The 12072-nt window shown below is 41.2% G+C and overlaps 1 protein-coding gene across 2 annotated transcripts in view; it reads right to left on the bottom strand.

Annotated features, from left to right (window-relative positions):
- LOC128634209 (NLR family CARD domain-containing protein 3-like) overlaps positions 1–10106 on the bottom strand; it is a 38301-nt gene extending 28195 nt beyond the window's left edge. Inside the window, exons 1-7 of one of the 2 annotated variants that reach the window (XM_053684492.1) lie at positions 10034–10106; positions 9754–9875; positions 9182–9298; positions 8717–8771; positions 8271–8475; positions 6219–7986; positions 1–4270 (exon numbers count right to left, since the gene is read on the bottom strand). The exon at positions 1–4270 is cut by the window's left edge and continues 208 nt beyond it. In XM_053684492.1, coding sequence (XP_053540467.1) covers positions 4213–4270; positions 6219–7986; positions 8271–8475; positions 8717–8771; positions 9182–9298; positions 9754–9806 — 2256 coding nt within the window. In that variant the 5' untranslated portion in view covers positions 9807–9875; positions 10034–10106 and the 3' untranslated portion in view covers positions 1–4212. The remainder of the gene's footprint in view (positions 4271–6218; positions 7987–8270; positions 8476–8716; positions 8772–9181; positions 9299–9753; positions 9876–10033) is intronic. The other variant, XM_053684491.1, reaches the window with a different exon arrangement.
- Between the last annotated feature and the right edge of the window lie 1966 nt (positions 10107–12072).

Below are 12072 nucleotides of genomic sequence, written 5' to 3'. Positions count from 1 at the left end.
CCTCAAACACACACACAGCCATAATACACTCACTCTTTACCATGTAACAGAAATGTGAGTGTGTTTCTCTCTCACACAGAAATTAGAGAACAGGACACCACGTCAGCATTATTATTATTATTATTATTATTATTATTATTATTATTATTATTACTGTTATCATTATTGCTGGCTCAAATTTAGCCTATTACCCAAAAACACTTAAAATTCAACATAGAAGCAAATACTCACATCTACCTCTGAACCCAGTTGGAGATAGAAAAAAAGACACCAGCCGTGAGTGAGAAGAAGCAAGGGTCCAGATTTATTGTTCCGTTCCACCACACGAGATCCACACCGATGAGAATTCTCAGAAGTGATCTGATACCCTGAGCTTAAGCTCCAGTATTTATACTGTATTTACACAGTAAATAACCAATATGTTTCAAAAAGACTATGATATCAATACCAATAGGGTTAAAAAAGAGCTAATCTACATTACTATTATGTTCTAAAAACGGCTATTCAACTTACCATTAGCTCAAAAAACAGGGCTTTTAAATTTACCATTAGCTTCAAAAGTGGAGAGACAAAACAACGAGTGACCTTGGTCTCACTATTATCTCGCATGGGGGGGAGGGGGGGCAGCTTGACTCAGCTACCCTTATAAATGCCTCCTCATGGTTTTCTCTTAAAATTAAGGCCTTCCTTGTGAGAAAGAATCTTCACCATCTGAAGTATGAGTAAGTTACTTTTTCCTGTATTTCTAGTCTATAATTTATTTTCATATATGCTCTATATCTCTATTTTATATATAGTTATACTGCTTGAAAAATGGTTTAATGTACTTCCTACTTCATAATATCATTATATTACCCTTCTATTGTCCTACATATCCTACTATTCTGTTTTTTTATAAAGAATTTTCTATTATTATACGATATTAATAATAATAGAGCTGGTAATAGAGCTCTGTACAGAGCTGCCCGTGCCAACCTGAAAGGTGGTATTAAGGAAACTAAGGCGGCCTATAAGAGGGGCATAGAGTCCCACCTGTCCAGAAAAAATAAACGGGAGGTGTGGCAAGGCATACAGAACATCACGAACTACAGAGAACGTGAGGCGACAACAGGAGACCTGAGTGCGATGCTGGCAGAAGAGCTAAATTGCTTCTTTGCTCGCTTTGAAACATCACAACAACAGCACTCATCTGCTCCAGCCCCACCTCCACCCTCATCTGGCCCCCGTACCAGTCCAGCCCTGCCTCCATTCCTTTCTGGTTCCTGCACCACTCTACTTACTGTGAGGGAACACGATGTTAGACGGATGTTTCTGGCAGTGAACCCCAGGAAGGCTGCTGGCCCAGACGGTGTACCTGGTAAGGTGCTCAGATCATGTGCCCACCAGCTTGCCCACATCTTTACCAGAATTTTCAATCTCTCCCTGGCCCAAGCAGTCATCCCGGCCTGCCTAAAATCAGCCATAATCATCCCAGTGCCAAAGAAGTCGCCCACCACTAGCCTGAATGATTATCGTCCTGTGGCCCTCACTCCAGTTATCAAGAAGGGCTTTGAGAGATTGGTTCTTCAGCACATGAAGGACTACCTCCCCCCAGATTTCGATCCTTTTCAATTCGCTTATCGTGCGAACAGATCCACAGAGGATGCTATCGCCATAGCTGTCCACTACGTGTTGAGACATCTAGAGCAGCAACAGAGCTACGTCCGGATGCTTTTTGTGGATTACTGTTCGGCTTTTAATACAATAATTCCTGACATTCTCATCACCAAATTGGTCACCCATGGCCTCCCCCACCTCACGTGTGCCTGGATAAAGGACTTTCTCACCAACCGGTCCCAGACAGTGAGACCCGGACCCCACCTCTCCTCCACTCGCACGTTGAGCACAGGTTCTCCACAGGGCTGTGTGGTGAGCCCCCTCCTGTACTGTCTCTACACATACGACTGTAGACCAGTCCACAACAATAATCTTATCAAGTTTGCTGACGACACCACAGTGGTCGGACTCATCTCAAAAGGAGATGAGGCAGCCTACAGAGAGGAGGTCCTAAACTTGGCAGCCTGGTGTTCAAAGAACAATCTGACTCTAAACACCAAGAAAACCAAGGAACTCATTGTAGACTTCAGAAAACACAACACTGAGCTGGCCACCCTTTTCATTAATGGTGAGTGTGTGGAGAGGGTCCACACCTTCCGGTTTCTTGGTGTCCTAATCTCTGCAGACATCTCCTGGACGGACAACATCACAGCGGTTATCAAGAAGGCTCAAACGCGGCTACACTTCCTGAGGGTTCTCAGGAAGTACAATCTGGACTCCAATCTGCTGCTGATCTTCTACCGCTCGTCCGTCGAGAGCCTGCTGACATACTGTATCACGGTGTGGTAGAGTAGCTGCACCGCAGCAGACAGGAAGAGGCTTCAGAGAGTAGTAAGAGCAGCACAGAAGATCATTGGCTGCCCTCTCCCCTCCCTGATGGATATTTACACCTACCGTTGCCTCAGCAGAGGAAAAACCCATCATTAAGGACAGTTCTCACCCTGGCTTTGATCTGTTCAATCTGTTGCCCTCAGGGAGATGTTACAAGTGCATCAAAACAAGCACTAGTAGATTTAAGAATAGTTTCTTCCCGAAAGCTATTACCATTATAAACACATACATGTACTGAGTTCACAGCATATGTATATAGTGTCTCAAAACTGTGAATTTCATAGTACCTCCCCCATCCACCCCAATATCTTGTTTATCTTGTTTATTTATCTATTTATTCTTCTTGTTTATTGAATGTACATGTGTGCACGGAACAAAAAGGAGTGGCTCTTAATTTCATTGTACATTTGTATAGTGACAATAAAAGGCATTCATTCATTCATATTACCCTTATAATATCTTAATACTCCTTTTTATTATTCTTATAAAGTTATAATGGGGTGTGTGTGTGTGTGTGTTAGCACTCCTCAGCTCTTATACTTCTTTTTGACTCTTCGACTAATAAACCATAGTGTAGTACTCTTAAAGATCTCTAAAGTGTGAATCCAATTCGTCAATATCCGCTTAATACCGCTTCTGTGTGTCTACGTGCCCATTGTCATTCCTTCTTCTCCCCTTTACTGGATCTGGTTCTGGATCTCGATCTGGACACTCATTATCAGCTTGTGCATCTCACTGCTGATATCGTGGTGCTACTTAACTTTCTTTGCAGCACCCCCTCTGGAAATGGAAATGCGGGGTCCCCCCCCCTCTCCGATACAGAATCTGCTCCGTGAACATGTGTATTGACGCCTCTACCCAGCCAGAACCCCCCGCCAGCTTTCAGTCTGAGGAAGATGTCACCTTCTCTGACCTGGGCCCCGACCATTCTTCCCTCTTCTCACCTGTCAGTCCGCCCCATTCTCAGTGGTCCTCTCACTTCACCTTCGCTGACTATCCCATGTCCCCAGGACGCACCCCCCCCCACCGCTCTCCTCAAGATTATGCACCCACCAGTCCTGTGAATTATCAATAAAATTACATATTACTCATACTAAGTCTCCCTCATGTTTATTTCATGTCATTTTTATCCACAACATTATTATTATTATTATTATTATTATTATTATTGAAATGAAAACAGAAGGGTTTTTGTTTGAATAAATGCTTTATAATAATTGAAACCATTTTTAAGGGAAGTACAAGGGAGTGTTTGTGTGTGAGACAGAGTAGGTGTGTTTGTGTGGGTGTGTGTGTGAGAGAGTATGTGTGTGTGTGTGAGAGAGTATGTGTGTGTGTGTGTGTGTGTGTGTGTGTGTGTGTGTGTGTATGTGTGCATGTACCTCAGTATCTCCAGTGACAGTGTGTGTGTGTGTGTGTGTGTGTGTGTGTGTGTGTGTGTGTGTATATCTCCAGTGTACAGTGTGTGTGTGTGTGTGTGTGTGTATCTCCAGTGTACAGTGTGTGTGTGTGTGTGTGTGTGTATCTCCAGTGTACAGTGTGTGTGTATGTGTGTGTGTGTGTGTGTATCTCCAGTGTACAGTGTGTGTGTGTGTGTGTGTATCTCCAGTGTACAGTGTGTGTGTGTGTGTGTGTGTGTGTGTGTGTGTGTGTGAGTGAGTGTGTGTACCTCAGTATCTCCAGTGTACAGTGTGGATTCTCCAGTCCAGCAGAGAGCAGCTTCACTCCTGAATCCTGCAGGTTATTGTTACTCAGGTCCAGTTCTCTCAGACTGGAGGAGTTTGATCAGAGAACTGAGGACAGAACTCTACAGCTTTCCTCTGTCAGATCACACCAACACAGACTGGAAGAGAAATGATGAAATATCAGAACACTGATCTCAAACACACACAGCCATAATACACTTACTCTTTACCATGTAACAGAAATGTGAGTGTGTTTCTCTCACACACACAAATCAGAGGACAGGACACCACATCAGCATTACTATTATTATTATTATTATTATTATTATTATTATTATTATTATTATTATTATCATTATTATTATTGAAATGAAATCAGAAGGGTTTTCGTTTGAATAATGGAAACCATTTTTAAGGGACGTACATGTAAAAAAGTCTGTGTGTGTGTGAGAGTCTGTGTGTGTGTGTGTGAGTGTGTGTGAGAGAGACAGAGAGAGTGTGTGTGTGTGTGAGTGAGTGTGTGTGTGTGAGAGAGTGTGTGGAGTAAATTGACGAGTAACTGGAAATCCGTCTCACACAGTGCATGCATTATTTATTTGTTTGTTTGTTTGTTTGTTTATGGTAAATATTCACACATTTTTTGTTAGAGATTAAAGTTGTAAACAGGACGCATCCCTTGATCTGCACAGAGGGATTATGATATTTTTGCTAACTGGAAATCCGTCCTCGAGGACAATCCTCTTTCATCCTGTAAACTAATCCCACACCAGATCCAATCTAAAGAGAAAGTCTGATCGGTCCAAACCAAACAAGGTCGGTGTGAAAGTGAAAAAGCACAGAAGAGTTTTAATCAAGTTCTGTTGTAAGTGTGTAGTGAGCTAGAAGACGTCTATGTGTTACTGAACATCAGGTGTTTTTCTGTATCTCTGTATGTCCTGTGTAAACGGAGTTAGAAGAACCGTGTGTTTTGTCTAAAGCAGCTTTATACTGGCAATAAATGAGCAATTAGACATTCACCAGAACTGTGTTTCCAATCAAGGCCCTTTAAGCTTCAATACCAGTGTCACAATAACAGATCAGACTTCCAGAATGAAGTGTACCAGGCTGGGACTAAAGTCAGAAAGTCATTAAGGCATAAGGGTGAATTTTGGGACAAGGTAAAAATCCTGTCCTGATGAAACCTTTCAGAAAATTCAACGCAAGGCGCATGCGCTGCAAAAAATGACCTTGTCCCAATAAAACCATAAGAAAATCCAACTAACAACGCATGCACCACAAATGTAATGTATCATATAGATATGAATAATTCATGAAGGCAATGGAGATTGGTTTGTTTTCAGAAAGAAGAGGTTAATGCCCCGACTAGGGATAATTAAACTGCTTCAGAAAAGTATATAAAGACGTGTGTGTGTGTGTGTGTGTTTAATTCAGACTTTCTGCAGACTGTCTCACTTTGTTGTTTCAATAAAGTTTGATGACCTTTGGCATCTACAAACCCTCTGTCTCTGAAGTCTTTAACTTAGGTTGGAAAGATTGTTTTCCACGACACTCTCACATGTGTCCCTCAGTGCAGATTGGGCGATATGATACGTTGATACACATCATAGGACCAGAAAATAGAATAATCAATCATGTCTATGGATAGATATTTTCCTATATCCTCTATATCACCAATGTCACATGTTGTATTCATATTGTTCCCATGGTGACAGTGTTCTGTTTTTCTTCTTCTCGTTTGTGAAGTTCTGTTCAATGTAACTTTCAAATGAAAGGAGAAAAGAAAAAGTGCCTTTCACTGGTGTTTAGATCACAAAATGATCAGAAAACAGTGATGAATACATGCAGTTATTCTGTAGAGATCATTTCTTCATCAGTTTTAGAGAAAAGGTAATAAATGGTGATAGAAGGTTTTGTCCACATGGCCCCGCCCTCAGTGCAGACGTAACGTGTTGGTGTAAAGAGTGAAACTCTTCTTTAACAGTACCAGAGGTTTGTTTAAAGATGATTAGAGTAATTATTAACCAGCATTAATCCAAACAGTGCAGTTCAGTGTTACATTAAAATCATAAACCATGCAGTAATACATTTATAAATAAAAATACTCACACAGCTCTTCTGGAGGCTTTGACCACTGGCAGCAGCTTCAGAAGACATTCCTCTGATCGGTCATATTTACTCAAATTAAACTCATCCAGCTCCTGATCTGAGTTCAGTAACACAAACACCAGAGCTGACCACTGAGCAGGAGAGAGTATGGTTCCCCTGAGACGACTGTAACCTCCTCTGTTCAGGTAAGTCTGTACTTCCTGCACTAGAGAATGATCATTCAGTTCATTCAGACAGTGGAACAGATTGATGGATTTCTCTGGAGATGGATTCTCCCTGATCTTCTCCTTGATGTACTCGACTGTTTCCTGTTTGCTGTGAGAGCTGCTTCCTGTCTGTGGCATTAACCCTCGTAAGAGAGTCTGATTGGACTCCAGTGAGAGACCCAGAAGGAAACGGAGGAACAGGTCCAGGTGTCCGTTCTCACTCTGTAAGGCCTTGTCCACTGCACTCTTGAGGATATCAGACATGTTTGACTTGTTGAGAAGATCAGACAGATTAATGGTTGGTTGTTCTGTTACATTTCTGCTGATGAAGGAGAGAAATGTGTATAAAGCAGCCAGAAACTCCTGAACACTCAGATGTACAAAGCTGAACACCTTCCCCAGGTGAAGCCCAAACTGCTCTCTGAAGATTTGGGTACACACTCCTGAGTACACTGACACTTCTCTCACATCAATGCCACACTCTCTCAGGTCTTCCTCATAGAAGATCAGGTTTCCTTTCTCCAGCTGTTGGAAAGCCAGTTTTCCCAGTGCCAGGATACTCTCTCTGGTCTGCTGAGGATCAGGGTCACATTTCTGATGGTATTTTTGGTCCTTGTGTTTGATCTGAAAGATCAGGAAGTGTGTGAACATTTGAGTCAGAGTCTTGGGGATCTCTCCACTCTCTGCTTCACCCAACATTCTCTCTAGAACAGTGGCTGAGATCCAGCAGAAGACTGGGATGTGGCACATAATGTAGAGGCTTCTTGAAGACTTCATGTGTAAGATGATTTTATCAGCCAGGCTCTGATCACTGATCCTCTTCCTGAAGTACTCCTCTTTCTGAGGATCACTGAACCCTCGTACCTCTGTTACCTTTTCTGCACACTCAGGAGGGATCTGATTGGCTGCTCCTGGTCGAGAGGTTATCCAGAGGAGAGCAGAGAAAAGCAGATTCCCCTTGATGAGGTTCGTCAGCAGCACATCCACTGAGGCTGACACTGTCACATCACACAGTCTCTCATTCTTCTGGAAATTTAGAGGAAGTCGACACTCATCCAGACCATCAAAGATCAACAGCACTTTGTAGGAGTCTATTAATTCTAGTTTTCTCATTTCAGGGAAAAAGTGATGAAGAAGATCCATCAGACTGAGATGTTTCTGCTTCATCAGATTCAGCTCTCGAAAGGGAAGTGGAAACATGAAGGTGACGTCCTGATTTGCTTTTCCGTCAGCCCAGTCCAGAATGAACTTCTGCACCGAGACTGTTTTTCCAATTCCAGCAACCCCTTTCGTCAGCACACTTCTGATGGACTTGTCTTTAAAGAGATCATTACATTTGATGGGTGTCTCCTGTGCTGCTGGTCTCCTGGACGCTGTCTCAATCTGTCTCACCTCATGTTCATTATTGACGTCTCCACTCCAACCCTCTGTGATGTAGAGATCTGTGTAGATCTCATTCAGAAGTGCTGAGCTTCCATGCTGTGAGATTCCTTCATTAATTCTTTTAAACTTCTCTCTCAGGCTGGATTTCAGCTTTGTCTGATACACAGAGGCCACAGACTCTAATAAACAAAGTAATAAGATGTTTTAATGTAAAATCACTGAACACAGGATTAAATGTAAAATTCTAATGCTGCTGTTCATTCCTGATTCATGTAGTAAATATTCCTGAAGGAACAGGACCATTGTACAGAGTCACCACAAGCTGGACCACGAACAGAACAGAAACGCAGCAGATGTACATGATACTAAACTCGAACTTCAAACTAAAAGTGTTCCTATCTAAAACTATTTCCTTTCTCTAAAGTGGACCTGATGGAATAAAGCCATGACTCAGAGCTCTTACTGTTGTGCAGTGTGTTAGCGAGATCTGTGTGGTTCATGTTCTTCAGGATGTGCAGTGTGATCTTCAGCGCTACCTCTCTGACACTGTGCAGATCCTCCTCATCCTCCACCTCCCTCTCAGTGCATGCTGGGTAATCTGGACTCAGGAGCTTCCTAAATGTCTTCAGCTCAATCTTTATCAGAGTGATGACTTTGTGTTCCAGCTCCTGCTTAGAAACACACAGGAACACATCTAAATATTATAATGTTACACACTTAGAGATGCTTTTATTTTGTGAAAAGAATAAAAGTCTCTTTCTATTACCACAGTTACAGCTGAAATTCTGTCCAATTACCCATAATGCTGCTGCACATTATTAAATCTGTAAATTGTCATGATCTTAAATAAAAAAAAAAAAACCTGCAACATATTCACACACAAGTTACACACATTAAAAAGACACACACCTTGAATATGGAGTCCAACTGATTTCTGCTGAGGTTTGATTTCTTCTGTTGTGGTCTGTGAAGAAATAAAACACATGATGTGATATAGACTATATGTATTCATAGCTGCACAACACACACTAATAAATACAGAGACTGATATATAACACTATCCTCTTAACACAATACACTGATTTCAGGATTTCTCACTGACACTAACATGTTTATGAATAAAATAGTCATCTAGTCATTAATGTCCCAGGTGTAAATGTTGCTGTGTAGCACCACAGACCCTCCAGCTCAGGGACTGCAGGCTGAACTGAACTCTTAAAGCAGTTTTCCTCACTGCCAGTCTGAGAGCTGCAGCACTGCACAGTTTAGTGTTTTACTGCTTCAACACCTGATAAAGATCATGAAGGGCTTCAGAATGAGACCAGTGAGTTTGATCAGGTGGAACATTGCTGTAAAACACCTCACTGTACTGACCTCACATCAGGAGAACTGGCTCCGTCTCTGAAGTGATTTGGAAAATCCATTGACGCGTCACTCTTCATGGACACACAGCTGGGTTCTGGTGAGTCTGATCTCTTTCCCTCCTTCATTCTAGAATTAAACAGAAATATCAGCAATAATTAATACTCTGCTGTCTCAGCACTGTTACACAATGTGTTCATCATTAAACACCAATAATTCCATCTTTTTAATTCAGCTCCAGTCTGCACACTTATTCAAACAGGAGACACACCTCATACCTCAGGAATTACACTGATGTCAGGAGTCCCAATCACAGATAACTGACTCAGCTGGGTCTTAAAGCCTGTAGAATTCACCAACTCAAAGCTACGCTGCTCTTCTCCACATTGCACAGTCCTTTTTACTCTTCTCTCAGTGAATGATTTCTCTAAACTGTTCTTAGATCAGATCAGTGATATATTCACTGCTATTAAACACCTTAAACCAAAGTCTAGTTCCTCTGTACACTAGTGAGTGTTTAGAGATACAGATCTGTTCCATGAGACGGTGTGTGTTTATTGCTGGTGAATGGAAAAGTAACTCACCTCTCGTCTCTCTTTAAGTCCTGTTCTCCAGACACACTCATGTTGGAGGTCATGTCTCCTTCTCCAGATTACAGCAGGACACACGTTTACTTCACTGCAACATCGGCATGTTAAATCAAACCCTGTATCAGCACAGAGTTCACTTACAGGAAATAGTCACTGTATCAAGTCATAAAACAACCTGTGTACATTCAAACTTCAGTACAAACCCACAATACTATTCTGCTTCTGGTGTACATCAGTGTGTTTATATATTATAGCTTTAGATGTAGATACTCACTGTGTTTTTACTTTTGAAATGGTGTATTTTCCTCTCCACACTAAATAGAGACTGACTTTCACTTTCACTGTCTACCTGTTTATTCTGGGGGGGGGGCAGTGAGGTAGGGTAATAAATACACACACACACACACACACACACACACACACACACAGAGAGAGAGAAAGAGAGATATGGTTTGTTATCATACAGCTTTCTGATCCATCGAGCAAAGGCCTGTAAATACTGAAAGTATAAGCCTGAAAACGCTGCAAATACAGAGAACAGAATTAAAAGTCTGGTAAAATCTACATCACACACATTATCATTTCATTACCTTCATTTATTATCTCGTGGCTTCATTCAGCTGTGCACAAACAATTGTCTCTCTACTGAGCTCTATACAAATATATAAACTAAAATAAAATAACAGGAAGTAGAAACACTCAGCAGATCATTAGATAAAGAAGCAGAACTCATACACTGAGTAAGTTTCCTTAAATATTTGCAGAAATGTATTTTTTCTGGTTTTCCCCTTAATGAGAGCGAGTATCCTGATATTAGTGAGGATTGGTATGTAAGTAGTTTTTGTGTGAATAATGAATGTTACTCAGAATAAAAGTGATGATGGAGAGTAAGTTAAACACATTGGTCAGACGAGTAACTAACCCAGTGTTTCCCAATCGAGGTTCTGTCTGATGAGAGCAGGGGTGTGTGTAAAAATCCTTCAAACATTTTCTAAAATGATCAAATGTGTAGAAAACATTTAATATAGATGAGAAATATCTGATGTCTGAAATAATAACACAGACACAGAAATAATAAGACAGATACACACTCATAACAATAATAATAATAAATTATATAATAATAATAATAATCATATAAAACCCAATAAACCGTGACATTATCACTTGTCGCATTACAACAACACACAGCTATAAATATGAGAACATGTATAAAACTGAACTAAACAACCTCAATTTATTTTATTCATTCTATTAGATTTTTATTAAACATGGACCTCCACTTTCATTAAATAGACTTATTATTTATTGTAGGCTCATTTTGTAAATGTTAACAATTACTGTAGACATCAAAAAGTCGAGCTTCCTGCAGATGTCATTTCTCACATTTACAAAACCAGGTGATTATTATATTCTCCCATCAGTGTAAATATCTCTTTATGTATAGAGAGAAAAGAAAGATATTACAGAATGATCACTCTGGATGTTCACCATCAGTGTAAAGGTCTCTGCGTATAAAGACAGCAGAATGAGGTGTAATCACTGTGTCTGATGGTGTAGTGTAGTGACTGTGTTTATTTGTGAAGATACTGATGAATGAAAACATGGTGCACCCCAAAAAACTTTCAGTTTTGGCTTTATTATCTCAGCAGTATGTACAAAGCAAATCCAAATCACTATTTTAAAAACCTTTCCATGAATTTTGTGCCATCTGGCTCTCTCTATGGTACTTTCCGGCAAGAGTCGCCTCCAAGTCATTCATTTCCGGATCCGGTGCCATGCAGACCGCCATGAGAAATGAAGCCTCACGCACTCAACACTCTCGACCGCACACTCCGCAATGACATCATTTTTGCCGGACATGTCGAGTATAAACCAGGCTTAACGCTGTCTAGCATCAGTGTTTGTGTAGGCTGCACAAATTTTTTGAAAATATTCAAAGGGTGCCGTGACTGAAAAAAGGTAGGGAAACGCTGCTCTAAAAAAAATCATAGAAACATGCACTTCCTAAACTGGGCCACATGATGGCAGTCACGATCCATCCAGAGCAATGGATGAAATCTCCATGCTTCCATCCATCTATTCTCTGTACCGCTTATTCTACACAGGTCACGGGGAGCCTGGAGCCTATCCCAGGGGATTCAGGCATGAGGCAGGGGACACCCTGGACATGGTGCCAACCCATTGCAGGGCACAATCTCACACTTTGGAAAATATAGAGATGCCAACCAGCCCACAACACATGCCTTTTGACTGGGGAGAAAACCGGAGTACGTGGAGGAAACAAAGCATGCGGAGAACATGGAGGCAAGA

This window comes from Ictalurus punctatus, chromosome 12 (genome assembly GCF_001660625.3).
Source record: "Ictalurus punctatus breed USDA103 chromosome 12, Coco_2.0, whole genome shotgun sequence".
Lineage (NCBI taxonomy): Eukaryota > Metazoa > Chordata > Actinopteri > Siluriformes > Ictaluridae > Ictalurus > Ictalurus punctatus.
Note: the sequence above shows the minus strand (reverse complement) of the source record. Positions and strands in the feature narration are given on the sequence as shown.